Source organism: Castor canadensis, chromosome 10 (assembly GCF_047511655.1).
Source record: "Castor canadensis chromosome 10, mCasCan1.hap1v2, whole genome shotgun sequence".
Classification (NCBI taxonomy): domain Eukaryota; kingdom Metazoa; phylum Chordata; class Mammalia; order Rodentia; family Castoridae; genus Castor; species Castor canadensis.
In genome coordinates, this window is record NC_133395.1 from 141,732,991 (window position 1) to 141,756,565 (window position 23,575).

General features: G+C 44.7%; 1 protein-coding gene and 1 long non-coding RNA gene across 4 annotated transcripts in view; one reads left to right on the forward strand and one right to left on the reverse strand.

Moving 5' to 3' along the window:
- LOC141411543 (uncharacterized) overlaps positions 1-4,923 on the reverse strand; it is a 50,099-nt gene extending 45,176 nt beyond the window's left edge. Inside the window, exon 1 of the long non-coding RNA XR_012436381.1 lies at positions 3,690-4,923. This is a non-coding gene — a long non-coding RNA (uncharacterized lncRNA). The remainder of the gene's footprint in view (positions 1-3,689) is intronic.
- Positions 4,924-5,022: 99 nt separating this feature from the next.
- Positions 5,023-23,575, forward strand: part of Slc6a11 (solute carrier family 6 member 11) — a 117,195-nt gene continuing 98,642 nt past the window's right edge. For 2 of the 3 annotated variants that reach the window (XM_074044423.1, XM_074044425.1), the window contains exons 1-4: positions 5,024-5,340; positions 7,993-8,127; positions 8,246-8,386; positions 12,069-12,159. In XM_074044423.1, the coding sequence (XP_073900524.1) occupies positions 5,085-5,340; positions 7,993-8,127; positions 8,246-8,386; positions 12,069-12,159 (623 nt within the window). In that variant the 5' untranslated portion in view covers positions 5,024-5,084. Of the gene's footprint in view, positions 5,341-7,992; positions 8,128-8,245; positions 8,387-12,068; positions 12,160-23,575 lie in introns of all 3 variants that reach the window. The other variant, XM_074044426.1, reaches the window with a different exon arrangement.

The following is a 23,575-nucleotide window of genomic DNA, read 5'->3' on the forward strand; positions in this document are numbered from 1 at the left end:
TAAACAGATTTGTGCTGGATTTGCTTGCAGGTCTTTGGGACTAGTGGGGCCTTTACTTTGATCGGGGTTTGTCCAAGATACCTCAGCTGGGGCAAGTCTGCTCCGCATGTTAACTTGTTTCCTCCTGGAGCATCAGACTGACCTGGGAATATCACACCCACAGTGACAATAGAAGCAGAAGGCAACAAAGCTTAGAACTGGCACTTTATCCCTCTGCCTCATCCTAGTGGCTAGACCAAGTCCTACAGCTGAACTCTAGTGCTTGAGGAATCTGCAAAGTGCCTGGCAATGGTGTGGATACAGGGAAGGATGAACAATTAGGACTGCTAATGCAAATCTCCTAAAAAACATGTATGGTGGTAGCAAGGAAGCCAGGGATTGCAAAAAAAAAAAATTGTGCATGCCAACTGCCATGACTGGGAAATTCCATCTGGACTCTCAGTCCAGATGAGTTCCTGCTCATATATGACAGCCCACTTTCAATGTCCGTATCTTCTGAGAAGCTCACCACTCTTGGGCCGGATTATTATGTCTTGTAGGAAGTTCTTCTTGATGTCTAACTCTTTTCTGCTTTCTTCTTCATCCTGGTTCTGACATGTAGGTTTCTGGTTCAGCAGCCATGTGCAAAATTTGAGAACAGTCCACTTTCCTAGTGATTCTGGTTTATCCCTCCCAAAGTGAGGCAGCAGTGGGTACATTGGCACAAAGTGGAACAGAACACTCCTTTGATGGGATGTAGTTCTACTAACCTAGGTGATGTACTTGACACTTTCCCTTCCCTGCCCCTCACACCCAGTGCTAGGTCAAGTCCTATGGACTATACCCTCTCAATATTACCCACCTTCATCTTCCTCTGTTCCTGGTCTAAGCTGCCATCATCTCTTGCCTGGGCCACTCAGTAGCCACTTCACAGCACCCCCCCACACTCCCACCCTTACCCTGTAAGACTCACCGTGGGTAGACTCACTGTGGCAGTAGTCATTTTTTTTTTCTTTTTACGATGCAAATGCTCTTGTCACCTACTGCTAAAAATGCTTTACTTTCAGGTACCTCTTGTTCTATATGTGCATGCTAACCTTGGCCCCAGCGATCCTCTTCATGATCCCCAGCCCCTCCTCATCTAGTCTACTGCTCTTCTCCCTTCAGGCTTCCACTCATCTGTCACTTGCTTAGAGAGCCCTTCCTCTCTGCTTGACAAGGTCAGATCACTTAGTTACAAGCTCTCCCAGCACGACAGACCTCTCCCTTGTGGCATCTCCCCAAATCTCCAACTTTTCATTCATTTGTGTGATTCCTTGGCTAACATCTGCCTCTTCCACTGAACTCCAATGATGACAGATGCTCTACCGTGTTTGTAGATTTCTGCTGTGCAAATACAACCATCATGGAAGATTTTAAGATACCAACAATTGTGGTTCCCCAAAATCCCTGGAAATGTATTAATCACCTATCAGGAGTGAGGATGAGCCAGCTGCAGCATACTACTAGGGCAAGCCTTGTATCTGGTATTGCACCTTAGTGACCAATATGTCTACAAAATGAATGAGGGGCCAGAAGGATCTGGTGATGAATGTATGAGCAAGGCTGATGTTTAAATGAGTTTTTGGGATGCAAATGCTGCTTCTAAAAGATGAAAAACTTTGAATCCCTGCTCAAGAAAGGAATTTCTGCTCTCTAGAAACAATATATTTATTTAACAAATATTTCTCCATGAGGCACAAATTCAAGAGCTTTACAAATACAAACCCACTTAGTCCTTGCCATAAGGAAAATACACTATTAGTTCCTCTGTTTTACTGGTAAGGAAACCAAGGTTCAGAGACATGAGGTCACTTGCCAAGGTGTCGAAACTGGGCTTTGAACCCTGACAGTGTGACTGCAGAGCTCATGTGCTGACATACCACGCTGTGCTGCCAGGGTCAGTCATGTGTCCTATTTGTGTCCCAACCCAAGTATATTCACCCTCTGGACATTAGGAGTATGCTCTTTAGGCCACTGCACCTGACAAAGAAATGATAAATAGAAAAGGTCCCGAGACGAGGCCCTAAAACGATGGAGGGAATGTGAGCTCTTCTTCAAAGGCCCAAAGTAAAAAAAGATTAAGGCTTTTAAGAGCCATTAAATAACTACAGAGATAGATGGACTTTAAATATTTACTAAATTCAAATAACAGGAAATTAACCTGGCTGACTTCACAAACAGAAACATTAGAGCTTTATTTGACATTATTTAGAGACATTATTTGTACATGTTCTTCCCTGCATGTGGTTCTCATTTCACCCTGAGACATGAGGATAACCCAGCTCATTTGAATAAAACCTGGATACCAAAGCTCAGAGAGGCTGGGATTTTTACCTAAGGTCACAGAACTACACACCAGTAGAACCAAATTTCAGTCCCAGAGCTGAAGATGGCTATTCCTCTCACTGTGGTTCCCTGTTCCTTTACAAACTGCTCAAGTGTGTCACCTACCATCACAGACGCTCAGAGGAAGACAGTTTCTGGAGTTAATGGTGCTGAGCACCCATACAAAGCAAAATGTAATTAGTTCTGAGGGAGGTTTACACAGATTGTGGAAAGACAAGCTAATATTGCCATAGTAAGATTGAGCAGTATGTCTCTTAACTTTTGACGTAGCTGTTCATTTAACAGACTAACCCCCTAGCTACTAAATGCTGCTGTGTGCAAGGACTATCTAGTTGAAGATGAATTCCTTCGTTATCCATTCTGTATGCAGCACTAGGAAAATGAAAATACTAATGTTTTAGCATGTGAGAAAAATGGCGTAAATTTAGAAGGAAATACTGGGACAGACTGGGGGGGAATTCGAAGGCCATGGTGAACAATTTGCTTTCATCCAATGAAGGTTTTTATCAAAGGAATGACACTGTCAGCACCTTCCTCCTCATCACCATTATCATAACAATAAAAGTTCAAAGTGTTCATGGAGTGTCTGCTGAGGCTTTTAACCTTGGAATCCACCAAGGAGGCCAGACTAATACTCGCCCCATTTGATAGATGAGGAGCACGAGGCAAAGAGATAACATAGGGACAGAGCGTGGAGCACCCTGCAGAATCTTTGCTTTGGCACATAAGCAGGGCAGCACAGGACAGAGGTGCGGGAGCCATAAGCACTTAGTTGGGTGGAGCAAGGCCTGAGAAAGGAGCCTTGAGGCAGGCAGCTTGGAGAACCCCAGGCAAATGCAAAGATAGGAGGGCATAAGGTGTTGGTGGTCGAGGGAACAAAGGCGGGGCCTGGAGGTCAAGCAGGCTGGGGACAGAGGTGGAAGGGGGGCAGGACTGGTCTCATGAAGGCTTCTGAGAGGAGTGACAAGGGTGGCACTAGATTGCTGCCGGTGGGGAAGGAGTGGGAGATGAGGACAGTGGTGCTGGCGCCCCACTAACTCAAGAAATCTGATAGCAAGGGGGCGAACAGGGGTGGAAGGAGGGTTTGGGGAGGTGGAGAGCCTACAGCAGTGAGCCAGGGTTCAGTGGGAAGCAGAAGCCAGGAGCAGCGGCAAGTCAAAGCCTCTGCCCCGGACCCAGAGGAACCAAGCACCTGCGGCTGAGCTCCAGGGCTGTGAAGGAGAGGGAGCCAGCCGGTTGCCAGTCTCCGTCTCCATAATACCCTCCTCTTTCCTTCTGCCTTCTATCAGTCATTGTAACAAACACCTGCGACAATAACTTACCGAGAGGAAAGGTTTATTTGGCTCTCAGTCTCAGAGGTTTCAGTTCACGGGGGGGCTGGCCCCGTGGCTTTGGGCCCGTGGCGAGCCAGCGAGCCATGGCGGCAGCGCAGAGGCGGAAAGAAGCTGCTCACAGCCAGGTGGCAGGAAGCAGAAACCAGGAAGAAGTGGGGGGAGGGGCGCTGCGTTCCCACAATCCCCCCTCCCGCAAGGACACGCCCCCAATGGCCGACTGCCCTCCCAGTAGGCCCCTCCTCTTAAAGGTCCCACACCTCTTGATAGTGCCCTGCGCTGGGAGACAAGCCTTCAACTCAGAAGCCTTTGGGACAGTGTGCAAAGCAACCGCTCTACCACTGAGCTACGCGCCCAGCCCTCTAGCTACAAATATTTACTGAGCACATCGTACATGCCTCATCTTTTGCTAGGCTCTGTACTTATATAATGGACAGGTTAGGGTGTGTCATCCTTAACAACTGAGTGGAGAGACAAACATGAAGCGAAATGCACAAATGTGCGTGTACAATACTGTATGATAACAATCACAGCTGATGTTCACTGAGCACTTCCCACGTACTTTATAAGCATTTTATTATTAATCTTTCACATACAACAAACAACAACAACAACAACAAAAAACGGTGAGAAACGATTGGAATTACCTTTGGCAGATCAGGAAAGTGAGGCTGAGCTCTCTGATCACAGAGAGAGATCAGGTGACTGGCCCAAGTCACAAAGCTCAGATAGGTGGGGCATGCGGTTGAACTGATTGGCCGAGTCCAGATGTGAGCACTTATCACCCCACTATACTTACTCAACATCAGTTAGAACAGGGGGCACCAGGAAGCACAAGACCTGCAGGCTACCTGAGGGCAGGGAAGAAGCCGGGACCAGCAGTATCAGCAGCACCTGGAAGCCTGTTTGAGCAGCGCAGAAGCTCTAGCCCAGGATCTGCCGTTTAACACGACCCCACAGGTGCTCGCGGTTGCTAAAGTGAAGCGATGCCTAGGCGACTCCTAATTAGAGACGGGAAACTGAGGCCCAAGCTTGCGAAGGTCACAGAGAATGGTGGAACTTGGGGTTTGGTGTCGGGAGCTGATCCAGGCCTGAATGGACACCTGCCACTCTGGCTCCAGGAGGCCGGTGGGGAGGGCTGCAGGAAGGGGGGCCGCTGCAGGTGCCAGCGCGCACACGGCGCACACAGACCCCCGGGGCCGGGACGGCGGGAGCGCCCTGCGGGCCGGGCCACTGCGACGCGTCCCAGGCTCGGCGCTGGCCCGGCCCGGTCCCTCAGCTCCACCCCCTGCCTCCCCCTCCCGCCCGCTCGCGCCTCCTGAAAAGCCTGCCCGCCCGGGGCGGCGGCGCAGAGCCGGGCCGGCGCACGAGGCAGCCAGCGCGGCCATGACTGCGGAGAAGGCGCTGCCCCTGGGCAATGGGAAGGCAGCCGAAGAGGTGCGAGAGTCCGAGGCGCTCGGTGGCGGCGGCGGCGGCGGCGGCAACGGGAGCGCGGCGTCCGTGCGTGACAAGCGCGACAAGGCGGTCCACGAGCGCGGCCACTGGAACAACAAGGTGGAGTTCGTCCTGAGCGTGGCCGGGGAGATTATCGGCTTGGGCAACGTTTGGCGCTTTCCCTACCTGTGCTACAAGAACGGAGGAGGTGAGGCGACACATGACAGGGAGGAGAATGGGAGGGGACGCCACCCGCTCAAGTGGGGGTGGGGAGGAAAGAGGGCGCGCGAGACCCCCCGCCCGCGCCTGCGTAAAGCGGGACCCTGGCGGAGAACTGCTACCCCCGGCCACCTAGTGCGGGAGCTCACCGCAGGGCATGGCCCACCTGTTCCACTACGCATGCGCACGGGCTGCTTCGCACCTGAGTGTGCCACCTGCCATCGCGCGCGCAGGGACTTGCCAGTTAGGAGCTTCTGTCTCCAGCAGGAGGTACAGGCTGAGACCAGGAGACCCCGGGTTTTGGTACTGTCACTGGTTTTTCTTTTTCTTTCTTTCTTTTTTTTTTTTTTGGCAGAAGATATTTGGTCCCTCCGACCCCCACCTTTCCTCACTGGAAAGGAACCCTGACAATTATCTGAGCTGGTTTGGTTTTTGAGCCGGTCGTGAAGTGCCATGCAAGGTGTTCAGCTTTCCCTAGGTCCCTAGCTCCTCTCTTTTCCGCCTGACAGTCACCTTTGTAGGTGGTAGCTTACCCATCTTGCAGACTAAGAAACTAAGTCAGAGAAGCCCCTCACTTAACCAGGGATAAGCATGGGATTCTGACACCAAAGTTTGTTTTAAACTGGGATTGGATGGGCAGACAGCAGGAAGAACTTTTAGGTGAAGTTTAGCTGTTTCCTTTCCTGACTAGTTTTCTAAAATTTGTTCCTAAGGCTCTCTTTGGGGCTAATATTTTAGGCCTCTCTACAGGAAGAATTGGCACCAAGCAGTTCCTTTTACTGACCACAACAATTGCGACAACACTGATTGAATGTTCATAAGATGCTTAGAGATTGGGAAAGGGAAGGGAGGAAGACAGGGGATGAACAAGTCATTTCTAGTGACATTTCAGAGCCAGTTTGCCAAGACGTGCAGGGTCTCCAGATTTGAAGACCCTCTGCTGTCACAGCATATCACAGCAGCAGAACACCCTGCAGGACCATGGCAAAAGGTCTTGCAAAAGCTTCTTCAGTGGCAACTTGAAAAAGCCTGTATCTCTGCACTCCTCCAGAAAATCTTCAAACCCTAAAAAGGTAGCTGAGAAGTTGGTTGGCAGGAACAGTGCAGGACTTCCTGTGTGAGCAGCTTCGGGGCAGCATGAAGGGCACTGCTTGGCCCAGGCCCTTTCTTTGGAGACATTCATCCCAAAGGCACAGGCTGCTCCAAGCCTGCTCTGCACTGAGAATGAAGTGGCCGCCGGTGTCAGTGGCTTGGCAAGAGGAGGACGGAGGGAGTGGACTTGGAGATCCGAAATGTGCCCTGTGCCCTCAGCTGTGAGTCCACCCTCTATTTGCAGACTCAGCCTTTATAAGCTGTGATGTGCTCTTGGAAACCCTACAGTGTCATCCCAAGCAAAAATCATTTTCAAAAACCAGAATATAGGCTAAATTGAGTTAATTACAAATTATGCCACAGATTTAAAAAAAAAAAAGGTTGTAGTGAGTAAAGTCAGTCATTGTTGTTTTGTTTTGGTTTTTGGTTTTTTCCTCTCCAATTTGCCAAGAGTCTCCATTGGCACACAGATACCCTGTATGGTTGAGTTAGTTATTTTAAGGTTTACAAATACTAGCTTTTTGAACACACTGTCCAGAAGGCTTTCGTATAGTGTCATGTGAGGTTCTAGAGTGTTCACAGATAAATTGCAATGTATTAGGGAACTGCTTCAACTTTTTAATTAGATTTAGAGTCAGTTAGCAGATACTCTTAGTACCTTTTAATCACTTTTTGCCTTCTAATATAGTTGTTTATCTACTGTTCCCTTTTAAAAAAAAATCTACACAAGTCTACTCAGAGATCCCAACAATAGTTTAAAGTATTTCTTCCCCAGTATGAAAATTTAGTCTCTTGCCCAGATAAAGCTAAGACTCTTTCAAAACCTGGTAGATAGTGCCCTGATATCAGGATTGATCAAGATTGTTGCTATTAATCTTTGCAGTTAAAGAGGCTTCATTTAGCAAAAAGCAATTTCAGTTGAAGCTTTCATTTGTGAGATCAGATGGTGGACTAGCATGTTTTCATGCTTTGTTATTAGACAGGAGGAAGAGAATGAGGGATTTGGGGAAAAAATCCCCTCCTCTCATGTTCACCTCAGTTATTAAATTTGTTTTGCAGAAAGGCCCAGGCAGTGGATATTGTGTTTCAGGATAGAAGCGCTAAAGCAAGGTGGTCTTTTCCCAGACTTATTGCTTATTGTATAATTCCCTAAGAATGCTTTTCCTTATGAAAAAGTTCTTGGTTTTGCAGGTTACTTTCAGACTAAATAAGAGGGAGGGCTCCCCCTTACCTGGCCTGTTGATTACTTTCTAATGAAAAGGAACATTTAGGACAGAGATGAACTTGGCCTGTGCTAGAAGATGGAATAAGTTTAAAGCCCCATTTTACCACTGAAGAAGTTGAGGCTCAGAAATGTGAGGTAGACTTGTTCAAGGTAATAGATGGCAGAAGACACTAAACCCTGGGCTCTATCTTCTGATTCTATTCTACTCCTTCCACCTGAACTTGAACTCAAGCTCAGAGATCATTGTATCTTGCTTGTGATAGATTGACTATATTAAAGATTTCTCAATGGCCATTTTAATATCATTCCTTTACATCCTTGCAGGGGCATTTCTGATTCCATATGTGGTATTTTTTATTTGCTGTGGAATCCCTGTTTTTTTCCTGGAAACGGCTCTGGGACAATTCACAAGTGAAGGTGGTATTACATGTTGGAGGAAAGTCTGCCCTTTATTTGAAGGTGAGTGTTGATTTAATGAGAGAATAAAATTTTTTGCCAATAATGTCAAGCTGCAAAGAGTAACTGGAGGCTGTTTTGGAAAGGTACCCAAATTCCTCCCTTTTCTTTATCCTTTCAGGCATTGGCTACGCAACACAGGTAATTGAGGCCCATCTGAACGTATACTACATCATCATCTTAGCCTGGGCCATTTTCTACCTGTGCAACTGCTTCACTGCTGAGCTCCCCTGGGCCTCCTGTGGGCATGAGTGGAACACAGGTATGGCCTCCAGGAAGGGTCTCTCTATTGGTTCTGCGGAGGGACCTACCTGGTGTTGGGGTGTGTTCTTGACTTCTGGGCTCTTGTCCTGAGTCCAGTTTCCTAGAAGTGGCCTCCCTGGAACTGAGGTCAGTTCTGCCATTGGTCTGAGCATGTTCTGTGAGTTATAACTAAAGTTGGGTGCTAGCCCAGGGACTGACATGGTGAGGAGAATGGTGGTGCACTTTACTCCCTTCTATAAATTCAGAGGTGAGCCCTTGGGTAGAGAGTAGAAGTGTGAAGAAGTACTAAACCAAAATTCAGGAGACCAGGATTCCAGTGCCAGCCCTGCCTCTACAAGTGGTAGGTTTCCCTCTGCAAAGTGAAGGGATTAGGCTAGATAAAGGCCCCTGCAGAGACAGGGTCTTTAGGCTGATCAGACTTTTACAACAGTAAACAACAAATTGAAAAATGTATTTGGCTGCCAAAACTTAAAAGTCAGAAGACTTCATTTGGAAATCCAGATTTCTAGATTCTCTTGAAAAAAAAAAATTAAAAGATCTGGCAGCATCTCTGCTTGGCAGGAATGGACACAGCAAGAAGCAGCTGTTGCCTTTAGGTGACACATCTGTCCTTGAATTGCCACTGTCCCCACCCAGGTTACTTAATTTGTTTGATTTACCTATCTAAGGCAGCTAGATATTTGAATTCAGCACCCAGAATGGATAATTTTCAGGTACTTTAGATTTTGATACTTGCTTTTCAGTCTGTCATCCTGTCAGGGTTGAGTTTTATCATCCAGGGAAAGAGAATACCCGACCATCCCCTTTCTGGGATGGCTGCGCTTACAGCAGATATCGCTAATTGACGGTTGCACCGTTTCCTTTTGAGACTAGCCTGGGCCTCAGAACCCTTCTCGGCAATATTGCCTTTTGGATTTGGGACACACACCTGAACCTATTCACCATCCATGTTATAATCTGTGTTTACGTTGTCACTAGAAGTGGCCTGTTACCCCGAGGACTAAGATACAGTGAGACTGGATAGGGTGTTGGTCACAGCAGAAGGAACATCTGGCATAAGACCTAGGAAGAGCTTCAGTCTAGCTTCTACCCCTGCATGACTGCCCTGCGCCCCTGCGGATCACATTCTGTGGTGATCCGGTTGTCTCTCTTTAGAGTCTCGTTATTAGCCTTCCTTTGGCAAGGAAATTCAGAGAGATTTATCAAACTAAAATTCAAGGACCCATTCTTGGAGATCTGTGAATCCTCTGTGATAACTTAATTGTGTGTATGTGTTTTGAAGATCCTCTAAAAATGTGAGCGTCTTCTAGATCTTTGATACAACCACCTTATAACTGAGAGTAGTCAGGAGATTCTGCTGCTTGGCTCAGTGTGCACTTGTAATTTCAGATGGATTCATGGCAAATAGAATGATACTGGCCAAGGGAAAGTCAGCAGAGAGATATGATTCTTAAATGGTGTGTTGGGGGGCTGAGAGTGTGCTCAGTGGTAGACTGCTTGCTTAGCATGCACAAAGTCCTGGTTCAATCCCTAACATTAAAAAAAAGAAATCGTGCACTGGTACTAAGTGAAGTCCAGTTGAGAATGTAACCAATTATAGGAAGGGAGGTTTTATAGGAGTATGACCAGAGGAAACTGGTGGTAGAATTGAATCTCAAATAGCATATGGAAGTAGCCAGCCAAGCTCAGCAGACCTTACCTCTTACTGGACAGGTCTTTTTTTTTTTTTTCCTTCTGTTGGAAAAGCAATTTAATTTCACAAAATTGCATTATTCTAAACATTCATGTTATCACTTTGGATTGTGTCAGTTCTATTACTGGACAGGTCTTTTTTTTTTTTTTCCTTCTGTTGGAAAAGCAATTTAATTTCACAAAATTGGATTATTCTAAACATTCATGTTATCACTTTGGATTGTGTCAGTTACATGGCTTAGTTGGTATTTAGTTTATAAATGTAGTTTTACTTTCCAGTTGTGTGAATAGTATAGTCACAAAGGCCGTATGGTTCATTGTACGTACATGATCAATATCACTTCAATAGAAATACCTGGTCAACCTTGGATGTTGAAGAACACTGTCTCAGAGAATTTGATAACAGCTAGGGGCTTCTCTCCCTGAAAAAAATAAATAACTAAAAATAAAAAAACAAAACCAATTCCAGGATATAACCAGTCATTTGCCTTGCAATTTTAGGCTTCTAGACTCCCTTGAGACTAACCATGGGCCCCCCAGACCTCCTATTTTCAGAATGCAGCACCAACCAAGAGCAATAGAAAGGAAGCAGCTAGCCAGCACCATTCTCCAACTGACCTTGGCTTGTGCTCCCCTTTCTCTAGTGGCTCACAGACACTCTCAGTGTAAGAGGTGGGTCCTGCCTCTCGAGATCGCAGGTGGAGTTGAAGTTTGTGTATGCATGAGAGGAAGGGTATGCCAGAGCACGAGGGCTCTGGTCATGGGGCTGATAGATGCCTGGGTCCATCAGCTGAGGAATGAAGCCCTGCCCTAGGGCACTAGCAGTATGGCACCCAGGCAGATCTGCATACAGTGGAACATGGGGCCCTTGATAGCTGACAGAACCTACACTAACCATACAGAGAAAATGGAGCCCTGACTGGGGTTTATCCTCAGTTCCATCTAACTTTCTGCTGGGTTTATAGATGAGGGAGAGGGTTCAGGTTAAGGGTCCCTTGGGTATTTCAAAATAGGGTTTGAACTCAGGGCCTCATACTTGCTAGGCAGGTGCTCTACCACTTGAGCCACTCTACCAGCCCTGTTTTCTTTGTGTGTGTGTGTATGTGTGTGTGTGTGTTGGGTGTTTTTGAGGTAGAGTCTCATGAACTTTTTGCCCAGGCTGGCTTTAAATTGAAATCCTCTGATCTCTGCCTCCTAAGTAGCTAGAATTACAGGCCTGAGCCACCGGCATCCAGCTCCCTTTGCTATTTCTGAGCTTTAGATTCTTTCTCTTCAAAATAATGGAATTAGAGAAGGTGACTCCTTGGAAAGTCTTTGAACTTTAACTTGCTTAGGATTCAGAGAAGGAAGATCAAGGGTGGCTTCCTGGAAGAGGAGAGCTCATGGTTTGCTCTAGCACTAAGATTTTTTTGCCTGATATTGTCTTGGTGATCAGATTTCTAAGAAGTGTTCAATAAGTGCTTTCTGGATCCAGTGAGGACTGCTGGAGAAGCCAAGGGTTCTTTGCACATGTAGATTTACACTTCATCTCATCCTCACATCTTTATGGGGCAGCTGCAGTATTAGTCCCCTTTCCCATAAAGGAAAAGTCTCAACTGCATTACTGCCCTACAGTCACTGCAACTGACCCATTCTGTTAGTCCTCTAGTCCTGCTAGGACCACTGGGCAGGATGGTTAAATGCTATAGGCAGAACTTGGGCAGAGAAGGTAAAAAAGAAAAGGTGATTTGGAAATGAGGCTGGAGGAAGACTGTGATGGGGATACTGGGTGGGAATGGGTGCAAGTGAGACCCCTGTCCCCAAACCTATCCTGCCTTGGGAGTAGGAGGCCTCTGAGAATTTTGGATCCTCCCCAGAGCTCTCTGGAGCCTGTTTGCTCTGAGCAGCTGGCTCATCTGCCTGACTGCTCCATTAGCTCTGCATATTTTCCCAGGTTTGGCCCCCATGAAGGTTAATTTCCTTGTATGTTTGTCTTCTTTCCACTGCAGAGAATTGTGTGGAGTTCCAGAAGCTGAATGTGAGCAACTACAGCCACGTGCCCCTGCAGAATGCCACCTCCCCTGTCATAGAGTTCTGGGAGTAAGTGGAGAAGCTCTGATGGCACTCACTGCTGGGGGCTCTGTCCTGCCCCTGGACAAAGCCCGGCCCTTCAGCCTGGCACTGCCTGGCTCCAGGGAGGCATTTGACTGCTTTAGAAGCAAGCAATGAACCCCTTTGGGGTTTCCCAGAAACACTTTCTTGTTTTTTGATAACATGTCAGCATATCTAGTTGCTTATTAGGGCAAGAAATGCTAGGAAAAGGGATAGGCCATTTAAAAATTCATTTTGAGAAAAAGAGAAGATACAACATGTTTGCAATAGGTGAAGTCACAGCTGTATTTAGCCTCAAAAACAGAAGTCTCTGGGTGGGGGGACAGTTTAGCTTGTTTTCAGTAGCTGAATGGCACGTGGAAAGGAAACAGATTCACGCTAAGGGATAGAGGCTATGAAGATCTAGGTACCAAATGTGTTTAAGGAAGAGGTTAGTCTCACAGCGTTCTCTGAAAGTACCGCAGAAGATTGTGAGCAGAGTTTCACAAATCTGGTTGACCTGGAAGTGGCTGTGAAATGTGCACTCCAGAATTATATAGTGTACAAGCTGCATAATTGTCCATTGGGCCCTGACTTCACAACTTCTGTAGTAGAAGTAGGACAGTCCCTTTACCTCAGAAATTGAAGAGAAATTTCCTATGAGAGTCAAAGTCTGGCCTAAATGCTTTCTGAGACTTCAATCTAAAAAGGCCTCACTTCACTAAAGAAGCCCCCTCCCCTGCCCCATAATAATTAATAATAGTGCATACGGGAGGTGGACAGTGCTTTTAGGAGAGATTTTTATTCTTTTCCCAGACACTACTTTTCTCCTTCCGTCTCTAGAGGTCATGCTGAATTTAGATTTATCACTTTCATGTACATCTTATAATTGTTCTCCCCCAAAGTAGTACCAAGAGCTTTCTTACATATTTCTAAATCTTATATTAATGGCATCCACTACTTACATTTTTTTGCAACTTTATTTCCATGCTCAGTATTGCTTTTGAGATGATACATGTAGCTTTGTTCCTTTCATTTTTTTCTTCTGCTACATAGCATTGGATGAATAGGTTATATTAGATTTATGCATTCCTCTCCATGGACTTCTAGACCATTGTCATTGCTTCTAATTTAGTGCACTGAGTGAATGTCTTGTCCATGCTTTCTTGGGTGCGTAAGGGAAGGTTTTTAGGCTATACACTTATTTTAGTCTATTTCATGCAGCTATAACAGGATACTGAGACAGGGTAACTTCCAGAGAACAGAGTTCTAGCGATAGGGAATGTCAAGGTTGAGGTCCACATCTGATAAGGATGTGTTACTGCATCACTCCATGGTGGAAGGTAGAATGGCAAGAGAACACACATGCTCAAGAGAGGAAGGAGCCCCAACTCATCCTCTTATCAGGAACCCATTCTCCTGTTATTCTCATGGTAAGAGTCCAGTCATCCATTCATGGGGGCAGAGCCCTCATGACCTCATCACTTCTTAAAGGTCCCACCATTTAACACTGTTGCACAGGAGATTCAGTGTCCAAACCATGAATTGTAGGGGACACAGTCAAAGCACAGCAATACCTAAGGGTAGAATCGCTGGGTGACGGTGCATGCATGGTCAGTTTTATCAGATGTTGCAGAGACATTTCTGTAATTTGTATTCTGAATTTGTATGAGAATTTCTCCTCTAATTCTTTACAGCACTTGGTCTGGTCAGTTTTTGTTCTGGGATGATGACTGTGAAGTGGTATTTCACTATTTTAAACTTGGACTACTTTAATTACTTGTGGGGTTAAGCACTTTTTTGGGGTTTCTTTTTGGAATTCTGTGAACTTCAGGTTCGTGTCATTTTTGAATTATTTCTTAGGAATTCTTGATACATTCTAGGTATTATTTATTGGGCTGTAAATATATTACCCAAGTGTGTGACTTTTCTTATTTGTGGTGTACAGAAGTTCCAATTTAATTTAAGTCATATTTGTCATTTTCTTCTTGCTTTGCACGGTTGCTTTAGATGTATTTTCCTATCTCAAAGTTATATTTTTTCCTGTATTTTCTTATAAAGGCTTTAAAGTTTTTCCACATTTAGGAATATAATTTAGAATTTTATTTTTTGTGATATAAGGTAGAATTCCAGTATAATTTTTTCTATAAATAACCAATTTCCCCAGCAGTAGTTATTGATCCTTCATCCTTCTTCAACTGATTTGCAATTCTGTCCTTGATATGTCATTTTCCTAGAAGTACAGGTCTGTGTTAGGCTCTGTTCTGTTTTCTTGGTCTCTTTGTCTATCTCTTTGTCAATACCAAACATACATTTTATTGTAAACCTTGACCTGTGTAAGGCATCTTCCTCACTTTGTTCTTTTCCAAAATGGTCTTAGTGTTTTTAATGGATTTTAGAATCAGCTTTTTAGGTTAAAGAATAACCACCATGAAGAATAAAATAACCCAGTTGGAATTTTGGTTGGTAATCCATTGGGCTTTTACATTAATCTGGAAAAAAGTGACATGTTTTTGATCGAGTTTCTCTATCCATGAACATAGTATGAATTAATCTCCATTTATTTAGGTCTTTTTAAATGTTGTACAAAGACCACCTAAATGTGGTCTGCAGAGCAGCAGTATTCAAAGCACTTGGTTATCTACCCCATACCTAAGTGAATCACAGTCTCAAATTGAGCACCCATAAGATGTGTTAGGGAGAAAGTTTCTGTGCTGGGCAAGGCTATGTGTTTTTTTCCAATGCAACTGGGCTATGGTTTCTGGAGAGAAATGTCATAAGAACTTGTTTTGAACCTGCACATTTAAGGGTCTACAAAACATTATTTCTGTGCTCCTTAGGGAACCCATCCTAAAACCCTAGGCTGAACAGTCTCTGTGTAAGTTCCTGTTTTGCACCACTCATTTCTGTGTAACATAGGGGGAAACCCTTAGTTAAATCATTATTTGTGTAATGTATTTGTTTATTATTTGAATTCTCTAATAGGCAGTCATTTGTCTGATTTTATTCAGCTGCCAGGCAATGGTAGGTCCTCAAAGAATTGGATGAATTGATAGATGAGGAAGGCAGGCAGGCAATACGTTCTAGAAAATACTATGTGAGAAAAGTCAAGTGGGTTGTCATTAAGCTTCCCACTCAACAGCATTGATTACTTCTGGGATCCCTTTGTAATATCCTATCACCCACTTGTTTAATCACCAAGTGGCGAGAAGAGACAACTTGTCTACATCTTCATGTGTAAGGACATTTTTGCCAGCTACTTGGTTATTCCAGATGATAAAAATGAACATTACTCTGGCTTTCTATTGAGATTTCATTTGTGTTATCTATGTAGTGTTGAATTCTTAAATACTGGTGGACACTCAACCTCTCCTAAGATGCTTTTGTCAGATAGCTCCAGGTCGTCTTTACCCCACAGATGAGCTTGAAATGCAGAGACTGTATAGATGTTCATAGCATCTTGTGAAAATCTCTTGATCCACAGAAGTTTGAGGACATTCATGTGCCTTTGATTAACCCAAATTCCCAAACTTGTCTTCTTTTAGAATAAAATGGCATCTTCCCAAGACATTTCACTACCACCACCACCCTGTTCCAATGCTAGCATTTCACTAAAGACAGTCTGGAGAGCACTTGGCTAGGAAGAATTTCTTCCTTAAATTCAGTTGAGAGTTTACTCCTGGGGCTTTGGATAGAGCATCTGCAATTCTTTTTCCATGCAGCAGCCCTTCAAGTATTGGATCAATTTTCTCAGAGACATTTCTTCACTTTTCTTTGCTGTTTGCTTGCATGGTTGGTTCACCGATTCTCCACTTTTGTTCACATCTTCAGGGGACTCCTGTTATCCCCACACTGCCACACATACAGGAACCTCATTCAGGGACACATTGCTTGGTGAAAGTAGAGACCTTGGTTACTGCTCATTCATTCATTCCAAAAAATGTCTGCCTCTTGGTACAAGAAAGATACTGTGCATATTCAGGGCAGTCAGAGGTGAAAAATGACATTCTAATGTCTAGAAGCAAAAGCAAGGCAAATCCACAGATTCATAAAACAGTAACAAGGTGATACTTTCCTGCCTGTGATTGAACTTGCAATGGGATCCTGACCCAACCCACTTCCCATCTTAATATTTCATTTTCCTTTCCAGGATGTGATTGAAATTACCGGCTTAGCTGATGAGACAAGCTCAGGCCCTCCGTCAATCCTGGGTTCTGCCTCTGGCAGGGGCTTATGAGGCCCAGGAAGCTTGTCTTCCTAATGTCACATGTTGAAATCAAGCTGTCCTGGTTTCCCTTAGCAACCTATTATGCATTGGAATCCATGCATTCATCTACACGTGTCTGTAGTTCTAAATTTTGAGCCTGTGTCCTCCAGTGTAATTGAGTGCTGTTAAGCATATAACTAGTTTTGTGACATCTGATGGGACCTTTACTTTTCTCCACTTCTCTTTATCAAGCCCTCATGTCCTATAGGTCTAGGGTTTTGTGAGCAGCCCTTACTCGCTGTGTGTACAATCAAAGTCACTTGATTCAATCAAAGTCACAGCGTTCATTCAAAGAACATGAGTTGAGCACATATTGTGTGCTGGAACTGAATTAAGCTTTCAGGGTATTCAGTTCTATTTCATTATTTGGAATAATGAGGCGTCCTCTTTCTGGATTATCTTCACTGGAGGAGATTTTTGTTTTTGTTTGTTTTCAAAGTCATGTGGACATTGAATTGATTTTCTTTGAACATGAAATTTGGAGTGAGAACTGGTTCTTTCTGCCTCCCTCTTGGATTCTGTCTATTGTCCTCCTCACTTGCCTCCTTTCTGCCCTTTGCATGTCCTGGGTTATTCACGGGGTCAGTCTTTTGGCTTTTACTGTTCCTCTCATCTAGAAGAGCCCTTATCAGGTCCTGTGTGTCTGCTTCCTTGTTATCACTGAGTCTTAATCAGATGCTATTTCAGAAAAATCCAGGGCTTCATTCTTGAGAGGCAGGTACTGTACTGCTTGAGCTACAGCTTCAGTCCTTTTTTGCTGTGGTTCTTTTAGAGACAGGGTCTCACTTTTCTCCAGGCCATCCTGCGTGTGATCCTCCTATTTTGTGCTTCCTACCATTTCTGGGATGACAGGTGCATGCCACCACACCTAGCTTTTTCCCATTGAGATGGGGGTCTCACAAACTTTTTTGCCTAGCACCACTATCCTCCAGATCTCAGCCTCATGCACAGCTTGGGATGACAGGCATGTACCACTGTGCCCAGCTATTGGTTGACATGAGAGTCTCATGGATCCTCTACCCCGACTGACCTCAAACCACGATCCTCCCAAGTAGCAAGGATTATAGGTATGAGTCACCAGCACCTGGCCTGTGTGCATAATTCTTATCCAAAATCCTTGTATCTTAGTTAACTTAATTCCAACTTGTTATAATTTAACCTCCATAGTGGCAAGGACTGTGTCTGGCTTGTACACTATTTTGCCAGCACAGCTCAGAGTAATAAATGGAAGAATGAATGAATGTTTTCTGACTGCTGGAGTTCAGTGTCCTCTGTAAATTGGAAATGGATAACACCACCCAATAATCATGGTGATGATGACACCTCTCTTGCAGCCACAGCTGTTTGTAAAAGTTTGCATGCATTATTAGAATGTTTGTGATTGGTTCACCCACTTGTGAAATAGGGATTGTATAGTCACCTTTCTGTCATTGTGACAAAATACCTGATAGAAAAAACTTACAGGAAAGGCTTACTCTGGCTCATGGTTTCTGAGCCAGTCAGTCCATGGTTACTTGGCTCTGTTGTTTTGGTCCTGTGGTGGCACAGACATCATAATGGGAGAACATGGCAGAGGAAGCTGCTCACCTCATGGTAGTCAAGAAGCAGAGAGAGAAAGGAAGAGGCTGGGATCCCAATATTCCCTTCAAGAGCACAACCCCAGTGACAACTTCCTCCCACTAGGCCCTGCCTCTTAAAGGTTCTGTTCTCTTCCAGTAGCACTATGGTCTGGGTATTAAGCTTTTAGTATATGAGCCTTTGGGAGATATTTAAGATCCAAACCATAATGTAATTAAGCCTGTTTCCTGCCTTACCACCCTCTCTGGGTGGCTGTGACAAGTAATGTAACATGTTCTGAGAATTTTGATGGATTATAAATTGGTACATGGGTTAGTTTCTATTACTTGAGACAGTGTCCCAGCTCTCCATCTCTGCAGGTGCAGATTCACAGCTGGGCTAAGCTGCCAAGACCTGTGCAGAGTCAGCCTATACACAGACTGCGCCTCCTCCTTCAGGGTCAGAAGAGCCCTCCAGACCCTTTCCCTAGGTCAAAACTGTGTGTGACACCATTTTTTTTTTTTTTGGCAGTAGTGAGTATTGAACTCAGAGCCTCACTCTTGCTTGAGGCAGGTGTTCTACCATTTGAGTCATTCTGCCAGCCATTTTTGTTTTGGTTATTTTTGAGGTAGCTAGCCTGGACTGAAATCCTCCTATTTGTGCTTCATTTGATAGCAGAGATAACAAGTGCACACCACCACACCCAGCCATTGGCTGAGTTGGAGGGGGGTTGTCTCACGAACTTTTTTATGCCTGGCCTCAAATCATGATCCTCCTGATCTCTGCCTCCTGAGTCACTGGGAATACAGGTTTGAGCTACACACTTGGTCTGTGCATCACCATCTTATTCCACTAATTTAGATTACCTACCCCCATCCCACCCCATCATTCTGCATGTGACAGTGTAGATAAGGGTGGACAGGTTTTGAAGCCCAATTTAAGACACTGTCTCCACCTGCCAGATGCGTGTCCCTGGAAAGTTACATAGCTTCCTCCTTTCAGAGGATCTTTGCTCCTCTAAAAGGGGGACATATGTACCTACCTCTTAGGGTTGGTCTAGAGCCTCAAATGAGACGATGTATATGAAGCATGTGGAAAGTGCCCAATAAATGATAGCTATTTTTACAAAGAAGACTCGCTCCAGTCTTTGAAAGACTACATGGATGCTTTTTTTCCCCTTGCATTCTTTAGAAAAGGCTCATCAGATAGTCCCTCACAGTGAACAGAGGACTTTCTTAGTGCATTTCCTTCACTTGCTATTCTTTTGAAACTTTGTGAGCATCTCCTAAGTTCTGGAAAACTCAACTGTATCCCAAGAGATGAGAAGGACATTGTTCTTCCCTGAAGAAGCACACAGCCTAGCAGGAGAAGCTGGGAAGGGGAAAAAGAAAGTTTTTAAAACACAAGACAAGACATATCTGTAGAATGCTGGTACAGAGCCAAAATGAGGAAGGCCAGATCTGGCTATCGGTAAAAGCTTTGTGGAGACGGTGATTATTAAGCTGGGTCTTGAAAGGTAAAAAGAAGTTCATGTGCTTTTCGTGGAGCGAGTGAGTGGCGTAGTGGGTGGAGGAAGTGGCTTAGGTTGGTCCGTGTAGATGGACCTGAAGTCATGTGTTGAGACTTGCAGATTTAACTGGCGTTGCTTAGGCATCTGGAGCCTGGAGGATGGGGGAGGAGGGCTTTGCTGAGGATAGAAGCAAGGGCCAGAGCATCTGTTCAGTTACAGTAGTTCCTTGTTATCTGGGGGGTCAACTGCAGTTGAAAATATTAAATGGAAACTTCCAAAGTTAACGATTTGTAAGTTTTACATTACATGAAACATCCTACTCCATCCCACCAGGATGCTACTCGCTTGTCAGTCACTTAGTTGCTGTCTTGATTAACAGAGCAAATGTGGTGGGATCATAGTGCTTGTGTGCTAGTGACTCTTGTTTAAGTTAATAATGGCCCAAAGTACAAGAAAGTGATGCTGGAATTTTCAGTATACTAAAGAGAAGCCAGGAAGTGCTTTAAGTCAAAAGGTAAAAATTCTTGACATTATCATAGACAAGTGTAGGAAAAAACATAGTACATGTAGGGTTCAGTATTGTCTGTGGTTCAGGCACCCACTGATGGTCTTGGAGCATATGCCCAAAGCATGGTCTTTCATGAGGACCTAGTGTACATCGGGTATCCATGTAGGTTCCAGGATGCAGCATGAACAAAACAAAGACTCACCCTGGTGGGACTGATGGCACAACCAACTGAGCAGAAAGTTTCACATTAGGTTGAGATCAGTCCACAAAAGAAAATGACAATTGTGTAAGGGACTAGAGAGTATCTAGGGGATCAGGGGGCCTCTCCAAGGTGGTGACATTTGAGTGGGAACCTCAGAGAGAGAGCTACAAGGCCAAGGGGGAGTAAGGGACAGTGACCCCACAGTCAGAGGATATTTGCATGTTTGGAACGGAGCTTAAAGGATACAGGGCCTTTCTGAAGGATCTGAGATGATCCTGTGAGATGCCCTCAAAAGGTGTGTAGCTATGGAGTGCATGATCAGGTCTGGGAGTAAGCTAGAGCCCCTAGGTTGCCAAATGGAGAAACTTGGTGTGGCCCAGGTGTGGGACCTTGAACTGGGGAGAGGCAGGCTGAGGGTGCTGGGGTAGCCTCAGCTATTGGAGAAAGCAGGAGCAGAGGCCGTCTTAGAGGACGGTGGTTCATTCTGCTTGACTATGCTGTACCCTGAGGCAAATCACGGACTGTCCTCTGATTTATTAATACTCCCCACCTCCCATTTGCTCTAAGAGGTCTTCTGACCACATACATCCCAGCTGGGCCTCTCGAGAGGGAGGCACACAGAGGCTCCACATTTGCCTGGACTCGGGTTTTATTTCTAGACAGAAGCAGAAGCCAGTTGTACAATAACCGTCAGCTCTTGGGCTACACATTTCTCCATCTCCAAAATCCCACTGTGAAAGTTTGTTCTGGGGCACTACCTCACTAGTTATGTATAGCCTGAGCATGTCCATTGCAGCACTGCTTGTGTAGGTACAAAAAAGACAAAGGTCACATGTAAACCAACCTTCAGTATGGTATGTGACCATTAGCCAAAGCATGCAACAACTTCAAATAAAAGAATGAGGCAGAAAACATGTTGATATGGAAAGATACCTAAAAATAAAATAAGGGGAAAAGAAAGAGCGAAGTGTAGAATGCTGTACGTGAGGTTTGAATATTCCTTATCTGAAATACTGGACGCCAGAATATTGGATTTTTGGATTTTGGAGTATTTGCATATCCATAATAAGGTATCTTGGGAATGGGACCAAAGTCTAAACACAAAATTCATGTATGTTTTATATACACCTTATTCAATCTGCTTGAGGTTATTTTTTACAGTGCTTTTAGAGTGCCTGTGTTTTGACTGCAACCTGTCACATGAGGTCATGGATGTCATGGCAGTACTCAAAAGGTTTGGATTTTGGAGCATTTCAGACTTCATATATTTAGATTAGGGATAGTCAGTCCATAATTTATAAAATTATGTGCCCTTTGACCCATCGAACATATCTGGAAGGATACACACAGCACTATTTGCACATCACTCAGGAGTGGGATTTCGCATAAGGGAGGGGATAGCAAGAGAGTCTGTTTGTTGGCTTAGTACTCTTGCCATATTTGAATTTTAAGGAGTAACTGTTAGGAGCTTGGTTATTTCATAATAAAAACAAGACCCATGGAATTACTGAATAAGCTATCATTTATTGTAATGACCCCTCTCGTTTGTGTGACGGATTCCATTTACAGCCTGGGTTTCACCTCACTAATCTTTTTTTGCATGTTTATCAAATTTTTGTCAATGTTAGCTCATTTCATTCTTAAATAAGCCCTCTGAGGTGGGCAAAAGAAAAATTTCCATTTTACCATTAACCAAATATAATCTTGAAGATGCTGGGGGATTTCCCCAGCTCATGGACCCATACCCCAAAGCCAGGTTGTCCTTGCCTCCCACCACCCCAGGGCAGCCCTGGTCTCTGCTGACTCTGGCTCCCTGTGCTGCTCCAGGACAGAGGGGCGGGGCTCGTCTCTTTGGAACAGGACCTTCTGCTTTCTCTGATCAATGAAGCATCCCAGACCCCTGAATGCAATGGAAGACAGCAGGGCAGGGATCAGGAGATTCACCAAAGCAAACCAAATGGCCATTTTGTTGTCCAAGCAGGATTTTGGCCTTTTCACACTAATTGTTAAATATAAACTGATTGCAAATGTTGTAAGCAACCAAATCACAACAGGCATACATTTCATTACAAATTGTATGTCATGTATAAATATGTCCTCAGCCCCAATTTCTAATCAGTCACTCCATTAACAGTTTGGAGTGTCTTCTTGTGGGTATTTCCTGGTTCTTTTAGTATTCTTCCTTTCCTTTCTGTGCTGTCTATTGAGTACATAAGTTTCTGAGAGCTGAAACTTAGCTTGCCTCTTTCACTGGCTCCCTTTCATGAGTGTGGGTTCTCCAGCAGACCTTTATTTCTTGTCTTTTTATTGAAAATTTATTTGGTAGAAAAATGTAGGAAGTACATTTAAGAAAAAGAAGAGAACTAACACAGAATAGGATTTCAGTTTCAAGCTACTGAAGTTGGGGGGATTCATGGCAAAGTCCACCATTCTGGCCTCTTCCTGGAGACCCTCCCTGCTCCATCCAGAAGCTAAAATGAAACAAGGTCCCCAATCACCAAGTAGCATGAAACACTTCTCCACTGTCAATGAAGTTTAAAGGGTGGAGGTCCCAGGGAGAACACAAGGTCTCTCTCTTGTCCCACAAGAAGCTATGTACCCTAAGTCATCCACGTCAGGGATGGCCCCTAGTCCAGAGTTCCCATCCCACTGTGCTCCATGTTCTTAGGATGGTGCAGTCTGACCTCCATACTGAAAGCCCAGTTGGGAGGAGAGGCACTGCTTGTATATGCAGTTGCTGAAATGCTGTTTAAAAGTATGTCATACTGTGTGGGTATCCAGAGACTTGGACCTGGGGGCCAGTGGCAAGAATTTCCATCCTGTTGCTTCTGCTTCTTAGCCTTCGGCCACTCACTGTCTTTGTCTACAAAATGGAAATAAGTGCTAGTACAGCAGTAGCAGCAGCAGAAACTAGTCCTTGTTAAGTACTAAATAGCTGTGATCTGCTATTTCTGTGCATTGGCCATTAGGGTAAAAATATTTGTATATGAAATCAGTCAGGAGGGCATTGTTACTTTCCATTGAGTATCTTACACTATATAACAGGAAGGAGAAATTTACTGAACTGGCAGTTTGTCTGTTCCCTTTTATGTCCTGACATAAAAGTAGGGAAAGAGAGGTCACATTTAGTAACTAGACACCTACTGTGTGCCCAGGCCCAGCACACAGCCCTCTGAGCATATGTTCCTTTCTTTAATTTATCCACTCAGGGATAAGCAGCATGGCATCTCTACCCTGTGTGCATCTCATGCAGGGATCTGAGGTAGTCTTATTCAAGGTGCATCTCACCATGAGCCCAAGCTCGAGCCAGGTTTCCACCTGGCCTCTGATCCTCACCTGCAACTCTCTGCTGTTCCATGCTCTTCCAACCTGTGCCTAAAA